Here is a 19,389-nt window from a genome sequence, read left to right as displayed (position 1 = left end):
TGGTTGGGAAAATGTGTAGGCAAATATTGACACATATGACTAAAATGTAACAACGAAACTCTTGGGTATTGTTTTTTTTTTTTTTGTAGAGCTCGATGACAGTTATGCCAACAGTTGAAAAAACATGTTGGGAAAATCTAAAACGAAGAAATGCTCTTGTAAAAGTCATTTCGTGGATTATGAATTGATTGAATAATCGATTCAGTCACGATGTGACTTCAGAAAGGCCACAGCTCGAATCGTTTAGTTTAGTGAAGTGATTCAAAAGAGTCGAGTCACTGAAGACCGCTCCAGTCACACGCGGCCCCTCTCTCCGCCTAGGAGTTCTGCGAGTCACGTCACTCTGGCCCCGCCCCCAACGCAAACTCCGTTCTTCGCGTTCATTTCATTCTTGCCCTCATTCCGCGCATACTTCGCATCGCTGTAAGATACGCGGAATAGTCGCGCTCTCGCGCTCCGACGAGAAGAAAAAAAAGTGATCAGCTGGAAATAAACCAGAGCGTGCGCTCGAGCCGATTGCTCAGCATCAGACACATTTAAAAGATTGAGGTACGTTTGCGCTTTATTGTAATAAGTTGTCAGAAGCTATGCGAAGTTATAGACTCTATTTAGGTTCACTGTAAAATTGTTTTGAAGTGTAAAACGTTTTATTTTTACTGCTAGTTTTGCTAACACTTTGTGTTTACTGTTATGCATTATAGATTAATACGTAAATATTAAGAGAACAGTGGTTGTAGTTTTATTCCCAGTTTTTAAAAATGACACGGCAGAAATAAGCAAAATGAATAAAATGCTTCATGTTTTCCTTTTTTTTTTTTTTTTTTTTTTTTTGTAGATTTAGCAAACATCCGCAGAGATTTTCATCACTTGTGGAGGTTCAGAGAACACTTTCTCCTTGGATCCGTGTTAGCCAGTTTACCACGGTCTCGCTGTAACAGTAAGTTCATATTTGCTTGTATAGTAAACCTCACGCTGGGATTCATGTTTCTGGTGTGACTGAATCAGTGTCATTGATTTCTGCTTATTAGCTTGACCTCAGTGACTTGTGGATGTTTAGTCGCTTATTTGGTCGGGCTCCCGTTTGCTTTCCTGAAAAACGCCTGGTTTGTGGACATAAATAAAGGATTAGGGAGAAAGTCCATGGTCCAGCCCCTGTTAATAATTAATCTGGATGTTTGAAAGCCCTCAGACTAAAATTAGTGCCTGGTCTGAGACTGTCAGTGTGCTGCCTACCTAAACTGCATTTTGGGGCATCATTTGTCATATTTTGGGACACATTTTGTCATGTTTAACTACATAAAGAGGGTGAAATATGCATTAATTGCTGTTTTCCAATAAAGACTGTGTTTTGTTCAATTTAAAGTATCTGACATCAACAAAATGTTAAGCGTTAAACTAACTGACTGGACTTGGAGTGCTTAATTTTGTGCAACGTGTTTTTTCAGCTTTGTGAAAAGTTTAATAAATGTGTACACTTTCATTTAAAAGCCTTATACTGCCGTATAGTACTTTAGAGGAAGATGAATTATTAGTTTTTAGTTGTTTGTTGTTCCCCCTCTCCCTCTGCTGTCTGACAGTGGTTTGTTGTCTCAGATGAGATCGACCCCCTTCACTATTGTGTTGCTGTTTTGCCAGTCTATTTAACTTATGTAAACAAAGTAGAGACCCTTTTAAAACTGAAACACCAATTCTCACAATCCAAAACAATGCATATTGCTAATAAAAACCAGTATCTGTGACAGTCTTCATTCATATAATTGAATCAAAACCTAATAAGCATCTTGAAGTGAATAATATAGGGTCTAAAAAGTGTTCATTTTGAAACCGAAACTGACATTTATAAGCATCTATGTGACCTAAATGTTTGTGTGTAACTAAAATATGGGTTTTAAAAATGAACTTGATGTATAACATTTTAATATAACCTTTCAGAAGGAGAGAACCAATGGACGCAGTTAGTTAATTTATCTCTTTTCTCTTTCTGAAACTTTGTCAGAAGAGGAATTTTTTTTTTGCCAGATTCAGTAGACAGGGCTTCCTCTGGGAGCACGGGATTGTGGGAAAATGGGGGAAGGGGCCCTTCATTGTTCCTGCTGTTATTGAAGCAGGGGCTCGTGGAGCGGCTGAATTACTCCACAAACAGTCCCGCTCCCATGCTGACATCTGGTTTGCCACTTAAGTGCACCTGTAGGCTGAAAGATGCTAAACTGTGTGTATTCATTCTGGCGCTGGGCTAATTCAGAGGAACGGCCATTTGTTTGTCTGTTGCTGCCACTCACTGTCTAGCCAACTCCATTGTTATGCCAGCAACAGGCGATAGTGGTGGAAGCACCATATGGCTTGTGTGTGCCTCGATGCTATCTGGTAATTTAGCTTATCAACACCATTATGTTGCATTATGTCTTTTTATGCAAAGAGGGTGACTGAGTAAGTTTAGGGAGGGAGAGACTGTGTTTACATAGCCAAAGTACAATAGTTAGGCACTTATGATTAATGCACCTTTGATTTCCATACAATTTTAGCAGGAAATAAATGACCATTTTTGACTTGATCCAATGCATTTACTAGATTTTTGTTTTGTGAGGGAAATGCTAAGATTAAGATTTTCATTAAAGTATATTTCAATATACTTTCAGTCAGACATTTGTCATCAACGTTGTGAGATATTTTGATTTTTCTTAATGAAAGGTAAAAAATAAGCCCTAGTTTTGTTGAGCTTTGCTGTATTTTTAGAAATAAGTTCAGATATCTGAGGTGAAGATGCCAAGGATTTAAGCAACAGGTGCTTATGAACTGTATTGTATGAGGAAATATAAATTTGGCTTATCAAAGGGAGAAAATGTGGGCTTGTAATTTAGTTAAAAAAAAGCTTTCGGCGTAGACTGGCGCTAAATTTGACCAGATTTCAGAATAATGTAACATTTGTCTTGCGAGCTACACGTGTTCATTACCGTTTCATCCTTTTCTTTTGGCATGCATAATAACAAGTCTTGTATGATAACTGGTTTGGGGAGGGGGTGGAATACGAAACCCGAAAAGATTTGTCGGAGCAAAACGCGAGAGGGGGGCCTGAAGGGGCGACAAAGGAAAATTCATATGTAATGAAATTTGGGTTGAGAGTTTGTCAGCGGAACAATGGCTCAGTGGGACTGTGTATAGCAGGGGCACGGGTGGCCGGCTTTGTTCAGGGAACACAGGAACAATAGGGTGTCCTCTGTGGCCCGGGGCAGCAGGAGGCCCACGCCGTGCCCTGAGGTAAACTCTGTTGTCACAAAAGGACCTCTCTCCACACAGCCCACCGCTCCACGAGACCAAGGACAGCCAGATAGAGACCCTTACTGGAACTCTGCCACTGACGTCAGCACGTCTGCCCCGGGATGATCGCTGGACGCCCTTCTAGCTAGCTTGTAAATGTTGCTGGATTTAGCTTGTGGAAAAGTTGAGTCAATTCAGAAACCAAACGAGAGAGACTTGAGTGAAATACACAGATTATAGACAAGTTGTTTACGAAAGAAGAAAAAAAAGAAAAGGTTTTTGAATGAACTTCATTTAAATGTGTGAAAGAAACAAATAGATACTATAGCTATAGATAGACAAACTGATTACTTGATTGAATTAGTGGGAAAGAAACAATAAATGGATTATGGAAAGGTTTTATTGTCCTTGGAAGAACAAGATGACTGATTAATAGACATATATATATATATATATATATATATATATATACAGAAATATAGACAGTCAGATATTTGATTGAATTAAAAATAAAACTGAGAGAAACGTATAGAGAAACAGACAGATGGATTTTTTTGAGTGAACTAAAGTGGAAAGAAAAATATATATATAGAATATGGAAAAGTTTTATCATGCCTGTATGAAAAATGATAAACCAATAGTAAAAAGTAATATATTTAAAAAACATTTATTTCATACTAAGTATATATAGTTCAAATCTATTAACATATTTACTGACATATCACACTCAAGACTTACTGATTTAAAAATGATAATTTAACTTAATTTGGAGTACTACTTGTGCACAATATACATTTCTATTAAGCCTAAAATGTGTTTCAATGTCACTATTGATGAGGATTGTGTGATCTTTGAATAATTAAATTGATATTTAAAGTGTACCTGAAGTATACTTGCAATAGTTCCACTTTAGCACAATCAAATATACTTCAGTATCTTTAGTTGGACTTCAGTACTTCCATACAGTTAAAGTGCATTAAGTACAAAATTAGCTGTTCCAATTTAGCAGACTTTAAGTTTAACAGTTAGTATACTAAAAGTACAGTTGCTTAAATAGTACTTAAGTATGTGAAAGAAAAAGTTTTATCATGTCTGCATCAAAAAAAGATAGATCGATTGATCCTGAAAAGGCCAGTAAAAGAGAAGGAAGAAAAGCAAACTAAAAACATTTGACATGTTCTGGGAATACACATAATAATGTTTTTATTGTATGTATAGATCATGGCTTTGAGAACAGAAGAGCTTTTCTTTGTGCAGGTTATTTTATTATCATAACATCAGTTTTTCCTTTAATGTTTCCTCAGCTCAGTGGAAACGCCAGAACAGCAGCTTAGGGAGAGTCAGAGTGAAATCAGTCACTAAATGAGTCAGTTCCTGACACAAACGCAAACCTCAAGAGTTCCAGTTAAACACCTCCCGTACAGTATTAATCAGAGGTGGTCTTACAGTTTGTCTTTCTTTTATTTCATCAAGTTTACGATTTATGCAGCTGTTTAAATAGCATTTCAGTGTAGAGTTAGTACCTTGATCATAAAATACATCCTTTGTTACAATAGAATAGTGAAAAGAGACCTGCTCCTGAACCGAACTAACAAAAAACAAGGCACAAAAGCTTTCTTTTTCCTGACAGTAGATTAAAAAAAGACACCGCTGTGTCCTAGATGGATTTCAGGAGATGCCAAGAAAGGGCGAGCAATTCTGTTTTGATACAATTTGATCAGATGTACTGAGAGTTTTGAAAAGACTTTCTTCAGCATTTATAAGAAGCGTCTGTGTTCTCTGCGCGAAACCTTATCTGTTGTAAATCAGGAAGCGAGTGCGGTTCACGGCACCCTTTGGAGTAAATGTATTTGTCCCCTGCTGGACGGTCAGGAAAGGTTATGAGCAAACACTGCTCATGCTTCTCGGGAGCTCACACTTATTTGAACACGTCGTCTCTTCCATTTCCTGGAGGAGGCATTGTGCGATGGCGTGGGGAGAGTGGCACCCCAGGAAGACATCGGATAATAGCGGGGTCTGACTCAGCGAAAAATAGCCTGCTTTAAAAGAATAGAGCCTGTGGAGTGATCACAGAACACGTCTGCCCCACAATACCGGGGAGGAAGCCAGTCCACTCCTGGACTTTCTTCAAGGAAGTGGATTTTGCACAGTAGCAACTGAATTTGGTCATTTAAGTAAGACAGTGTTAAAAATCAGTGTTCTTATAGCAACCAATTTTAGGAATGTGGAGGTGACTGATAATATCTGTGGCAGTCTTTCTCATGAATGTTAATTAGGTGATGTAACATTTGTTTTAATTAGGGATGCACAATATATCGTACCATATCGGTTATCGGCATCATTTTGTGTGACTTTTTTGAAGGGATTTTTAGGGATTTCTTAGAGGTTTTTTTTAATATATATTTAACTATGCATGATCAGTTCCTTTATTATTATTTTTAAATGGCCTTTGCCGTCATCTAAACTCATTTAAAGTTATTCTTTAAAAACACTAATCATTTAATACTTTTAAATAAAATCTTTAGCTAAACACAAAATAAATATCTGTTTTAATACTGTACATTACAGTGTTGTGATGCTTACATTTATTGTAGAATTTAAATGGATTGATTTTAGTGTTTATTTTAAATTTATTTAGAGACCATAATATACAGTTTTAATATAATCCGTTTATCGGTTATTGGCCGATATTAAAACTGATTTAAAAAAACTAATAATTTTACCGATTTACGTTGTATTCATTGTTCAAGCTCATTTCCTCTATTTTTATATTAAAATTACCTTTGCCATTAAAGTTTATTTTTTGATGACACTAATCATTTCATGACACTGTTAAATATCATCTTCAGCTAATCTCAAAATAAATATCTGTTTTATTACTGATTATTATTATTATGATGCCTTCATTGTAGCATTTAAATGATTGATTTTTAGTGTTTTGTTTTAAATTTATTTAGAATATCATATACAGTTTTAATATCGGCCATTTATCTGTTATCGGGTGATTACTAAAACAGATTTCTATCTATCAATCTATTAATCTAATCTAATCTAATCTAATCTACAAATGGCCAAAAATATCGGCACCCTTGGTAAATATGATCAAAGAAGGCTGTGAAAATTAATCTGCATTGTTAATCCTTTTGATCTTTTATTAAAAAAATTACAAAAATCTAACCTTTCATTGGATAATAAGAATTTAAAATGGGGGAAAATATCATTATGAAATAAATGTTTTTCTCAAATACACGTTGGCCACAATTAACGGCACCCTTTTGATCAATACTTTTTGAAACCTCCATTTGCCAGTTTAACAGCTCAATTTTTGGCCATGACTATATATATATATATATATATATATATATATATATATATATATATATATATATATATATATATATATATATATATATATATATATATATATATATATATATATATATATATATATATATATATATATATATATATATATATATATATATATATATATATATTACAATGTAGATATTTATTGTTCAAGCTCATTTCCTCTATTTTTATATTTAAATTACCTTTGCCATCATCTAATGCTCACTTAATTAAATTTTTTAACACTAATCATGTATTACACAAATGTAATCTTTAGCTAATCTTAAAATTAATAACAAATTTTCATACTGTACATTATAATATTGCGATGCTTGGAGTTCACTTGTAGCTTTGAAAACAATTGTATTTATCTATTTATAGACAAAATAATATGAAATTTTAAAATCGACCAGTTACTGTATCTGTCAATATAAAAGTTTTTTTTCATTGTAATTTATCAATTTCAGTAGATATCGGTTATATAATTGTGCATGCTAATTTCCTAAATTTTATATTTAAATTACTGATCATTTTAATCTTTAAAAAATCTCAAAACGTTTGATTTTTCATAACATACATTATAACTTTGTGACGCTTAAATTCACATGTAACATATATATATATATATATATATTTTAATATCTGCCTGAAAATGAAAATAATAATCAGCTTATCTGTATCAGCCAGAAATGTAATACTAGTCATTGTTCTCAAACACTCATTGATTTTTATGGGCAGGTTAAGATAGGAATATTGTTCCAGAACCAAGAAAAGATGTTGATCCTGGAACACATCTTACTCGTGTAAATCAGATTGGTTTCTTTTACACTCGCGGCATCTGATTCCATGTTGCTAAATTTGAATAAAAGGGAGCGCAAAACCTTTCTAGCATTATTGTTTGGTCAAGCCAGCTTTCTCTGCCCACTCGACAATAATTTTCCAGAAGTCCAGCCGTCACTTTTGGGTCATTAGCACTTGGTTGAGAGGATTACATAGCCACGGGGAAAGCAATAACAACGGTGCTTACATGCCCACCGCCCCTTAGGAGTTCATGTGGTGCAATTCACAGACATATTTTCGCTTGGATATTAGCGGGTTTGTATGACCTCCAAAATTGCATTGAATAAAGTCATAACCTGGGGAGCAAGTGAGCCAAGCTGTGCAGTTTCTGTTCAGTTGAATGAAGCCATGGATAGTACATCTTTAGATTGGTAAAATGTCATCTCAAGGATGGTTTCTCAAAGACTTGCATGTTTTGTAAGACCCCCGCTTTAATCGTCAGCATGACGAATAATTAATTTGAAGCACATGCCAGGTTATAGAGATAAAAATGTATTACAAGGTTGAAATTTTATCTGATTAAAGATGCATCTTTGCATATCTTTCTGAATAGGATCCACAGCCCTTTTCTTAAGAACCCTTCACATTTCTTGCATCTTCAAGACGTCTTCCTCCGATAATGTTTCTTTGAGGAAGGATTCTCTGGCGTGGTTCCTCCGCAGAAATAAAAGGACACGGTTTCATCTAAGCAAATACTACACTGACAATCACAGTACAAGATGTGCTGGCCGCTATACAACACATGCCATTGAAATGCAAAAGCCTCTCTCTCTCAGAGAAAGACTGAAAGAAGGGATTTTTAGGTCATTCTTAATTGAATTTCCTGGCTGATGACAGAGTAATATAGAGACTAATAGCATTGTGCGTGCATCTCGTGTCACCGCTAGAAATGCACTGGAGGAAGGCTCTTTGCGATCACTTACAGACACTGGATATATGAAAACCCTTCATTATGTCTTCACTTAATAACTTAATAAGCCTTCTCCGTTATGTCCTATGTAGCTGATGTTATGAAAGTGGAATAGGCTTACGAGGGTTAATGCAGCCATTCGTATCGATTAATTGAATGGAGCATGTAGTGGTTACAACTATGCTCTTTTTACAGTTATTTTACACTGAAATCAGATCGTTTTTGTTCACTATTGTTTCTTCAGGTTGCTGAGATGAACATTCATTGACAAAATTAACAAATATTTTATGTTGTACCTTTTATTACATGTGAATATATCAGGAGTTTTTCAACTTTTCAGTGGCAAGGACCCCGAAATGTTAGGTTCCTTTTGAAAATATGAAGGCAGTTATATATTTGAAAGTATATTGGATTATTTATAATGTCAAATATTATAGACATTTTTATTGTTATTCTTTAGCTTCATTGTTGCATTAAAGCCAAAATATGAAAAACATTATTTATATTTATTTGTTTGGTTGTTTGTTCAGTTTTAGATTTTTAATTTTTCAACACATTTATCTAATTTAAACTTTCTTATTTTTTTTCTCTCTTCACATAACACTGAAAATATCTCAAAACAAAAATCTTGATATAAATGACTATGAATCATACATATATACATACACATATATATATATATGTATGTATGTGTGTGTGTGTGTAAGTGTTATAAGTGATATGCAAATTCATTTTAATAAAATGGAAATTGTTTTAATTAAGTTTTTAATTCTAATGTTGTGTAGAAACAAATATAAATGCAGAGTAATTATAATATTTTTATATATTTTCTGTTAGAATATATTTTGTAATTCTTTTTTTCCCTCTCAACTTCATCTTTTTTTTTTTCTCTCTAAAAACTGGGGCCTATAGAGAAACAGTATGTTTACAGAAACAGTCCAGTTGTTACTTACCTTTAACTAATCACAGTGCAATTACAAACATCTAACACAAGGTACGACTGTAATTCCCGGTAAACTGTTTCTTTAATACATTTAAACTAACCGAAGCCGCAAAGTGGAGGCGGGCGGAAATGTAGTGGTTTTCTGTCGACCCGGCTGCCAACTTCATCAATAGGGAGCCGCTAATGTGCAGACGACGAGTGCCGGGCGGTTCGATTACAGCTTCATTTGGTAATGAAGTGAGAGTGAGAGGCTCCCGTGAATGCTTTAAAGAGCTCAGCGTGATGGTTTGGAATCAAATAAAGCAGATTTTGTGATTTAGACACATGCAGGAGAGTTCGCTAGCATTGTAACACAAATCAGACCCCACGCAAACACTGTCTGTACTCGTATACATATCATTACATTTAATTACAACAAGCTGGCGCTTTAGTGGTGTTCTCGCCCGTGGACATGGACACACAGAAGCGTACACACGCATACTGTGAGATACCCTCTTCTGTTGGCAGCACGAGTAGACCAGAGGGAGCGAGACAGCTGCCCGTGGTGGATGTGTGCCTCCCGGTTTGTGCGGGATCGCACCCATGCCTTTCGTTTGGCCGGCTGAGGCTGCCTGGAGGGTGAAGTGTATTGTAAGTGTGACCACAGTACATTGTTGCATGACTAATCTCGGCCTTCCATCTGCCACTGAGGCCCCAGCACAAGCACTGCGCTCTCCAGCATCAAGCACTGCCATATTGCAGCAGTCACAACATCTTGGCTTTGACTGGCACTCTACTACAGCAGAAGTGCCCGGGTGGACCCACTGCCCGCCTCACAGCTGGGAATTATGGGACGATACATGTGCAAACATTACGAAACACAGAGATTTGTCCTGACGTCCAAAGCTGACGACGTGTGCAAATGTCTTTTTTTGAGAGAACTTGATTGTGGTGCATGATGTGTTTAGTTTAAATGGATGGTTCTCTGTGCTTACTCACCCTCATGTTGTTCCAATCCTTTCTTTTACGAAACACAATAGAAGATATTTTGAAAAAATTTTCATTTTTGGTTCTCAGGTTTGAATCGATGCAAGGGTGAGTAAATGGTAAGAGATTTTTTTTAGCGTACTGTTCCTTTTAAGATGCATAGTTGTACTGTTTTTAACTCGACACTCCATCTTAAAAATGTTACGCCGGTGGTGGGATGCTTACAACAGTTTGCAATGCAATTCCCCAAAAACTTCTCTCTGAATATGTAAAACCAATTTAAAGTGGATAAATTACAACTTTTTTTTTTACTATGCAACAGCTACAACATAGCAAGCTAATAGCTATGCTAATTAAAGCCATGCCATTTAAAACCTTACTCTAAAGGCCCATTCATACCAAAAACGATAGCAATAACTAGATTAGCGTCCACACCAACGGACGATAATGTTCTGTTTATTATAAGCACGTGCTGCAGTTTTGTCATCTGTCACTTTAAATAGAGCTCGTTAAATTCGAGTGGATTCTGATTGGCTGTCAATGTTTTTATTGTTCATCAACTTAAAAAAATCATTCTGAAAGTGATTCCAACTGTATCTTTCTTCTGTAATTTAACTTTGTAGTTGAGTTATAGACTTCACTGTTCTTTTAGAATTAGAATGATTTAAAAAAAAAAAAAGATTAAGGCCATTCACACCAAGAACAATAAGTATAAAGGTATCTATAATGATAACCATATTAACGTACACACCAATTGACAATAAGTTCTGTTAAAGAGCGTGCTGCAGTTTTGTCATCTGCCGCTTTAAATCAATCTCTTTTTAAAGTTGACTGGATTCTTTTTGGCTGTCAGTGTTTTTAATCATTTATCAACTGAAAAAAAAAAAAAATTCTAAAAGTGATTCCAACAATACTCTGTGTCGTTATCATTATAGTTGAGTTGTGGACTATTCTCATAAAACTAAAATGATTATTAAAGCTTTACAGTTATCATTATAGTTAACTGCTTTAACTGCTAAAAATATAAATACTAAAAATACAGGAAAAATCAAGAGAAGCTAGTCAACTCCACTAATCGATTAGTAAGCCTTCCCTGCTAGACAAGTAGGTTATTTATTTCTTTAATTTCTTTCTTTTGCCTTTCATATGGCTTCTTTCTTATTGAGTTTCTTTCTCTTTTGAAGTGTGAAGTCTTGTAAATTACAGGGAGGATGTGTGGTGTGTCGAGAGCCGCCTCTCTCTCTCTCCGATTAAACCATCACACTCAGGCTCTCTTTAATCTTCCGCAGTCCAAACCACCAGCCTGCTTTTGTTGATGTTAATTCAAAACTCATGTAGAATCTCTCAGATATCCGAGATATTACCATACAAGTAATTATAGCATGTACTTCTGGTTTGGTCTGCTGGTAATGCGCAAGATCAGGCATTGTTTGCATGAAAGAAGAAAACCTTCGCATGAAATAGACACATATAGAGCTCAACAAAAGTTCACTGAATGTACAAATACTGTATTCGGTAAGAGTTTCCATGATTTGCCAGAAGTGGAAAACTACAGATTGCAGTGTAATTGTGGACAAAGCCAAAAGTGCACACATGACTGTGCTGGAAGTGATTACAGTTGAGTTCATCTCCAAGTCAGGGAGATGATGTTTAAGAGCCCAAGCATTTAGCAGTTTGCAGCATGCACAAATTTTATCACTCTCTCTCAGCAGTACGAGTGAGGTTTTTTTTTTTTTTTTTTTTTTCCCAACGTCAGCATTTAGTACGGCAAAAAAAAGAAACATTCACAACTGTGAAGTGTTAGTGAGACACCCAGTCACACACTTTTTCACAAACATTTAGCTACCCAAATGGAGACTTGCAATTGATGATGATATTTTTATATACAGCTAATTATATTGTAAGCTTTCACAATTCGAATAGCTGGAGACAAAAAGAAAGTGCACTAACTGTATTGAATGTGACATTTAAAAGTATACTATACTTGCCGACAATATACAATGTTATTTAAATAAAAAGTAAAGTAGGCTACAACAATGTAAAGCACATTATAAATCCTTTTGTTTAAATCTTTTGTCCTTCTGTAAAAAAGTACACTTATTTTTAAGTGTTCAGTAACATACTTGCTTATAATTTGAACTGTAGTGTGTTATTCGACATTATATTAAATTAAATTATTATATTAAATTAGAATTTCATCATTACAAATGTGCAATTACAAATAATTGAATCACATGACATGCAAGTTGTAATAGAAATTATATTAAAATACAGATTTAGTTTAAAAGATTTGCGATAAATGCTTGTCAGTATATTCGGTAATAAACTTTAACCACTTATCAAAGACAATTGAAGAAATTATGAAATTAAGATCCCATAATCTCTACTTAATTGTCAAAAACACTCTAATATTGAACTGATTGCCTTTTAATATAAATTTAAACTATAATATATACTCTGTTCAAAAGTATCTGAAGTATACGTCTTTTTCACAAGTTTCCAACACTTTGTAGACACACATTAACACATTGTGAAGTGTAGCTTGCTCAAATTTGACAGGAAACACATGCTAGTATTTCTACAATAGGCAGCACTGTTTTGACTGGGCATCTCCCTAATAAGCGTAGCCGCTAGGCCAGACGTGAATTGAAAACTCAAGTTTTGTAGTGAGCAATCACTCTGTGTTACCATTTAGATGAGATTTGTATGGTTTTAACACTTCATGGTTTACCTCAAAGTCATACGCACACACACGTTTGATGTCATAGCGCTCTTGGCTGTTTATTTGAGAAGTTTGCTGCAATTGGATGTGATTTTCTGCCAGATTGTTGCAGTGTTTCCTTGATTTGTAGCGTAATGTTCTAATGAGATTGCGATTAGCCGCAGTGTTTTTGCGCAAGCAATTTTCCTTTAACATGAAATGTACTGTGTGGCGCTAATGCAAAAGACAGTGACTCGTAGGAGTGATTTGGGTTAATCACTCTCTCTCTCTTAAGCTACAGGATCAACATTTGTCATTCAGCAATCTTCTACCACAAATTTAAAAGCTGGTCTGTCATCATTGCCAGCCTGTAAGTGTTCCCTTCTAAGACAGCAGCTGTTTTGGTTTAGCCTAAGTGCCACTCCTAAATTAGCGTGGCTTACGTGTTTTTTAATTTCCTTCATGGTCTTTCAATCATGTGTCGATCTTTAGCTTTTGGTTTGATGTTTTTTATGAGTGATGAGAGAATGTTTTAATTGTATTTAATGTGCTCAGCGTTAATTATTATTTTTCATTTCCAAACCGCAAATAGATTCACTGTGTGAAGTTGTAAACAGGCCATTTTTGAGCATTCAATCGCATTGTTTAACAGGCCCAGTTTTCTTCCTTGCATGTATTTCCTCTTTAAACAGGAAGTTATGAGTCATCATTCTATTTGATCTGTTTTTTTGTTGTTGTTTTGTTTTTAGGATCAATGAGACACTGTTACAGTTTTGTTTTTATATTTTCTGTAAAGTATTAGTAATTTTGCTATTTTCGTCTTTAGTTTTAGTTATAAAAATATTATAACTTGCCAAATGGCTGAAATATTCAAATAAAAGGCCTATTTTATTTTTATTTCAGTTCACATTTATTTTATTCCAAGTTTTTTGTGCTTTATTTAAAGTCCAAAGTAAATTGAATTTTTATAAATAATATACTCAGTGACTATGATTTTGTACTGCATAATGATCGCATTATGGTAATACTATGGTATTCTTTGAAGTATCTTGAAAAAACATTATAAATACCATAATAAACTAATATGGTAATTCTATCATTTAATTTTTCTGCCCGTTCACCCTGCTTGAATTGTTGTGTTTACAAAGACTTATCTTAGCTCTTTGCAGAAAGTTAAACAAGACCAGTCATTTTGCTAGTTTTTTTTATTGGTTGCTCTTCCCAGGTCAGTGTGCCTAGAGTTCTCCAGACTCGGGCTCCGAGATCCCAGCTGTTGCCATGGATCCCAGCAGCTGGAGCGGCAGTGAAAGTGCCGGCGAGGATATCGAGAGGATGAGCGACTCGGCCGATAAGCCCATGGACAACGACGCTGAGGGCGTGTGGAGCCCTGACATTGAGCAGAGCTTCCAGGAGGCCCTGGCCATCTACCCACCCTGCGGACGACGGAAAATCATTCTGTCTGATGAGGGGAAAATGTATGGTGAGTTGAGAAAACTGCAACCATTGGTTTGATTGCTTGGTTTGAACTTGAGTTCACACAAACCAGACCAGCTTTTCAAGTTTGAATTGAACCAACCAAATGAGCTCAACTTTGAAATCAAATTGACTTTAAAAATAGAGGTTTTACAAACAGACCTACGTATTTTGACTAGCTATGTAACGTTATGACTGCCGTTGCAGCTTGTTTTGACTGCTCGTAATCCGTGAGTTGTTTGTTGAGTTTGGCGGGGAACAGGCTCATCAGAAAGTTCTCAGGGAAGTTGTTAGTTGTTTGTCCTCAGGGTGAGATGATGAGGTCCGTCGGGCCTCTGAAACTGGAAAAACGGGACTCCAGCGGCCAGGCGGTGGAGCAGGCTGGCTGTCCTGGGTTCTGTTGTAAAGTCAGCGTGAACCATTAGTTAGGAGCAGATGGTTGTGCGGCTGACACCAGCTGCGCTCCCAATTCCCCCCACCTCATTCCCCAAAGCTTCCCCCCCTCCCCTCCACGCCTCCCTCAAACTCCCGGCTGGGCTGATGTCATGGAAAGAGGGAATACTGATTTTCTTTTCTCTTAGGATATTGAACATGCTCTTGGCCTTGTCCACAATGAAGCCTCCTCACACTGCTTGGACTTGTATCCAGCTGTCTTTATTAGGTACAACTCGGAAACCACACAGTTGTTAAATCCAGATGCATGATGGAAAAAGTGGACAAGCTTATAAATCATAAAAGTGCTGCTATTTCTAAAGTTTTTTTTCATGGATGCAGGTTCGAATCCAACTTGCCATTCCTTTGCCTTTTTCCAATTTCCTTCTCTTTTAAAACATTTATGTTAATGCAATTGGCACACACTTTTATCCAAAGAGACTCACATTGCATTCAAGGTGTTTAAGTCATGCATTCACTGAGAATCGAACCCACAACCTTGATGTTGCAATCTACTGTTCCTTTGAAACCTTTCCTTTTGAAATCTTGGTGAAATTTTACAATAAGAGTCTGCACCAAAAGCCTTGTGGGCAGTGTGCCGACGTATTGAGCAATTGCGTTATGGGCGTCCCAAGTTTGAATCCTGACTTGATCTCTCTCTCTCTCTCTCCTCTCTCTCTCTCATCTCTCCTCTCTCCTCTCTCTCCTCTCTCTCTCTCTCTCTCTCTCTCTCTCTCTCTCCTCTCTCTCCTCTCTCTCTCGTCTCTCTCTCTCTCTCTCTCCTCTCTCTCTCTCTCTCCTCTCTCTCTCTCTCTCTCTCTCTCTCTCTCACTTCCTGTCTCCTCTACACAAAAAAAAAAAATTCAAAATAAGTTTAAAAAAAACCCTTTACAATAAGGTTGAATTTGTTAACATAACCTAATGCATTACCTTAAAAAAATTAAATATCTTTACAGCATTAACTTTTTTTTTTTTATTTTTTAAAAATTTTTATTCGTGTAGCACGAGATACTTTCATAAGCCTATAAACGCTTTTTTTCTCAAACAGGATGTTTCAGATTTTCTTTAAATAAATTATTTTAAACGTTTTTTTATGTAATTTATTTTTCTTATATCTTGTATTTTTCATTCCTGTTCTGAATACTGTTAAATTTAAAGGATGTTTTACAGTGTTTGTAAACATTGTTTTATTTACTAGTATTTTATGCTATTTCTAAATGTAATAAACATTAAGCTAGATTACTGTATTTTAGGGAAAATATGTCACATTTTATTATTTCTACATATACTAATTTTCTACCTGTCAATGCATAAAGATTTTATTATAAATGAACATGAAAGTTAGGCTACATTAATAAATAGTTGCTCATTGTTAGTGTTTTAGCTAATATTAACATATTGAACCTTATTAAAAAAGTTGAATGCCAAAAAAGGCACCTGTTTCCCAACAGACACCTGTTTGTTCCCATGACTACAGTCATTTTTTCCTTCAGGCATTTCCTTCTATATAAATTGGCTGGTGTTCGTGGGGGGTTTCTTGGGTCGCTGAGGCAAACCTGTCACCTCCAACGTTGCTGTCCATGTAGCATTCCTTAGCCTCGCGCTTGCCGTCACCTTCGTTATTTCATCGTCCATAGCAACTGTTTGAGATTTAATTTATCTGCACGTACCAATCACAGACCCATACAAGTCAAGATCCTGGTCCCCAGTCCTGCCTCTCTCCAGGTCTGCCAGCGCCATGTGGTTAATTAGCAGCCGTCCCTATGGCAACCACCTTTCGTTTCAAAACAATATGTAGTTTTTTTTCCTTGTGTCGTGGCTCAGCTTATCTCACTGTTTACCTGAGGGGGCTCTTTAGCCTCAGAGAGGCACAAAAACTGGACTCGAGCCAAAGAGTTCAAGTTTTTGCTATAGATGGTACAATGCGCTGTGGCAGCTGCCATGTGGTTTCACAGGTGAACAAAACACTTGTTTTTCCCACAAATCCTTTCTTTCTTCTATTTTTTTTTTGTTGCATGATATCTCTCTTTTTTTTTCTCCTTTGTGAGATCAGTGCCCTCTCTGTCGACTCTGATATCATAAACCATTTGGCTCTGCTTTGCTAGTACTTATTTTAGGCAGAGAAAGCATGCCATAAGTAGATTTGACAGTCCCCCGCTGGGTTCGATGAAAGAAAGATCTAATCACACTGGTTTCACGTCTGAGGGGATATACTGTGAAGACTTAACATAATCTTAGCCAATTAATATTTCTCAAGTGTTTCATATTCCGGAATCCATATCCACCTGCACTTAAGAAATGTATTGTATCCTTTGCAAGCACAACTAACATACTTGGCCATTCTGTGGTCGTATATATTTTAGTAAAATGCCCTTCTTTGCAAGTGAATGGAGCTGAGAACAGAAACAGCTGAGAAAGAAACAGCTGAGAAAGAAAGCGCCTGTGTTACAGTATAATGGATCCGGGTAGCTCTTAAAGTGACAGCAGTCTAATATTCCTGCTCTCTGTCATTCATGTTACTTTTGTAACTTTAATAAGTAGAAAAATATATTTAATTTACACAGTGAAGAATATGCAGTATTTTTATTAATTTAATGACTTTATACATTGTATGTAGCATTTCATTTTTAATTGTTCTACTGTATTTTTTTTGTCCTATTGCTTTCTTATTCTTATTTAACCGCAGTTTAAATAAGATATTAAAATAAGTTTAATATTTTATTTTATTATTTTATAAGTAGCCACACTGTGTATTGCCATTGATTTGTTATGTGTGGACCTATTTTCATTCTGAAAATTTCATTTTTTAAGTATTTACTGTCAGATGTTCAAACAAGCACATTTAGCATGTTTTTTTTAATTAATAATTTGAAATCTATGTAAATCTGCTTTAAGATGTTTAGCATATGTTTGTAAATAAATACAAAACCTAAAATGAATGCTATTCAGTTGCTGCACTCTTTGAGGGGCATTTCAGTGCCGTATTTGTGCTTGCTGGGTGTGTTAAAGTGCAAAATACCTTTTATTTAATTTAATTTAAAGGACATTTTGTGTGCAGCTCTAGTCATGCGAATAGAGCCTGATTTGTTCCTAATTTTACCTTACAGCACCATGTCTTTCTGCATTTCATAATGGCAAATTGTGAGTGTAAAATTATGAATAGACTGGTGTGCTCAGGCAGTGATGGGCTTTGTGAACATAATGTGTGCCTCGGAGGACTGGAAATACTGTGATTTTAAGCTGTGTTTTTAACAATGGGATAACAGACCCGCTCTGAGACTCTAGTGCCAGTTTGGGCTATTTCACGTTCCGCAGGGGAAACTCGTGGTTATAGGAGTTATCGTCATTCTGTTCTGGCTAACTAGTATGCCGTCGAGTCTCTGCCATCAACATGAAAAGGCTATCCAAAATCGCAAAACAAGCCCCCACTCTATTAGGTATTTTTTGTTTATTTTCAAAGATGAAAGACAAGCAATGGACATACACTCACCTAAAGGATTATTAGGAACACCTGTTCAATTTCTCATTAATGCAATTATCTAATCAACCAATCACATGGCAGTTGCTTCAATGCATTTAGGGGTGTGGTCCTGGTCAAGACAATCTCCTGAACTCCAAACTGAATGTCAGAATGGGAAAGAAAGGTGATTTAAGCAATTTTGAGCGTGGCATGGTTGTTGGTGCCAGACGGGCCGGTCTGAGTATTTCACAATCTGCTCAGTTACTGGGATTTTCACGCACAACCATTTCTAGGGTTTACAAAGAATGGTGTGAAAAGGGAAAAACATCCAGTATGCGGCAGTCCTGTGGGCGAAAATGCCTTGTTGATGCTAGAGGTCAGAGGAGAATGGGCCGACTGATTCAAGCTGATAGAAGAGCAACTTTGACTGAAATAACCACTCGTTACAACCGAGGTATGCAGCAAAGCATTTGTGAAGCCACAACACGCACAACCTTGAGGCGGATGGGCTACAACAGCAGAAGACCCCACCGGGTACCACTCATCTCCACTACAAATAGGAAAAAGAGGCTACAATTTGCACGAGCTCACCAAAATTGGACTGTTGAAGACTGGAAAAATGTTGCCTGGTCTGATGAGTCTCGATTTCTGTTGAGACATTCAGATGGTAGAGTCAGAATTTGGCGTAAACAGAATGAGAACATGGATCCATCATGCCTTGTTACCACTGTGCAGGCTGGTGGTGGTGGTGTAATGGTGTGGGGGATGTTTTCTTGGCACACTTTAGGCCCCTTAGTGCCAATTGGGCATCGTTTAAATGCCACGGCCTACCTGAGCATTGTTTCTTACCATGTCCATCCCTTTATGGGGAAGTCGTGGCTTAATGGTTAGAGAGTTGGACTCGTGATCCAAAGGTTGTGGGTTCGAGTCTCGGGCCGGCAGGGATTGTAGGTGGGGGGAGTGAATGTACAGCGCTCTCTCCACCCTCGATACCACGACTGAGGTGCCCTTGAGCAAGGCACCGAACCCCCAACTGCTCCCCGGGCGCCGCAGCATAA

The 19,389-nt window shown here is 36.5% G+C and overlaps 1 protein-coding gene across 1 annotated transcript in view; it reads left to right on the top strand.

Annotated features, from left to right (window-relative positions):
- The first annotated feature begins 399 nt into the window (after window positions 1-399).
- Window positions 400-19,389, top strand: part of LOC306866863 (transcriptional enhancer factor TEF-1-like) — a 40,143-nt gene continuing 21,153 nt past the window's right edge. Inside the window, exons 1-3 of the mRNA XM_079412262.1 lie at window positions 400-549; window positions 836-937; window positions 14,192-14,446. Coding sequence (XP_079268388.1) covers window positions 14,245-14,446 — 202 coding nt within the window. The 5' untranslated portion in view covers window positions 400-549; window positions 836-937; window positions 14,192-14,244. The remainder of the gene's footprint in view (window positions 550-835; window positions 938-14,191; window positions 14,447-19,389) is intronic.

The sequence above is a fragment of the Barbus barbus genome (assembly GCF_936440315.1).
Source record: "Barbus barbus genome assembly, chromosome: 48".
Lineage (NCBI taxonomy): Eukaryota > Metazoa > Chordata > Actinopteri > Cypriniformes > Cyprinidae > Barbus > Barbus barbus.
This window is presented reverse-complemented; position numbering and strand designations above follow the sequence as displayed.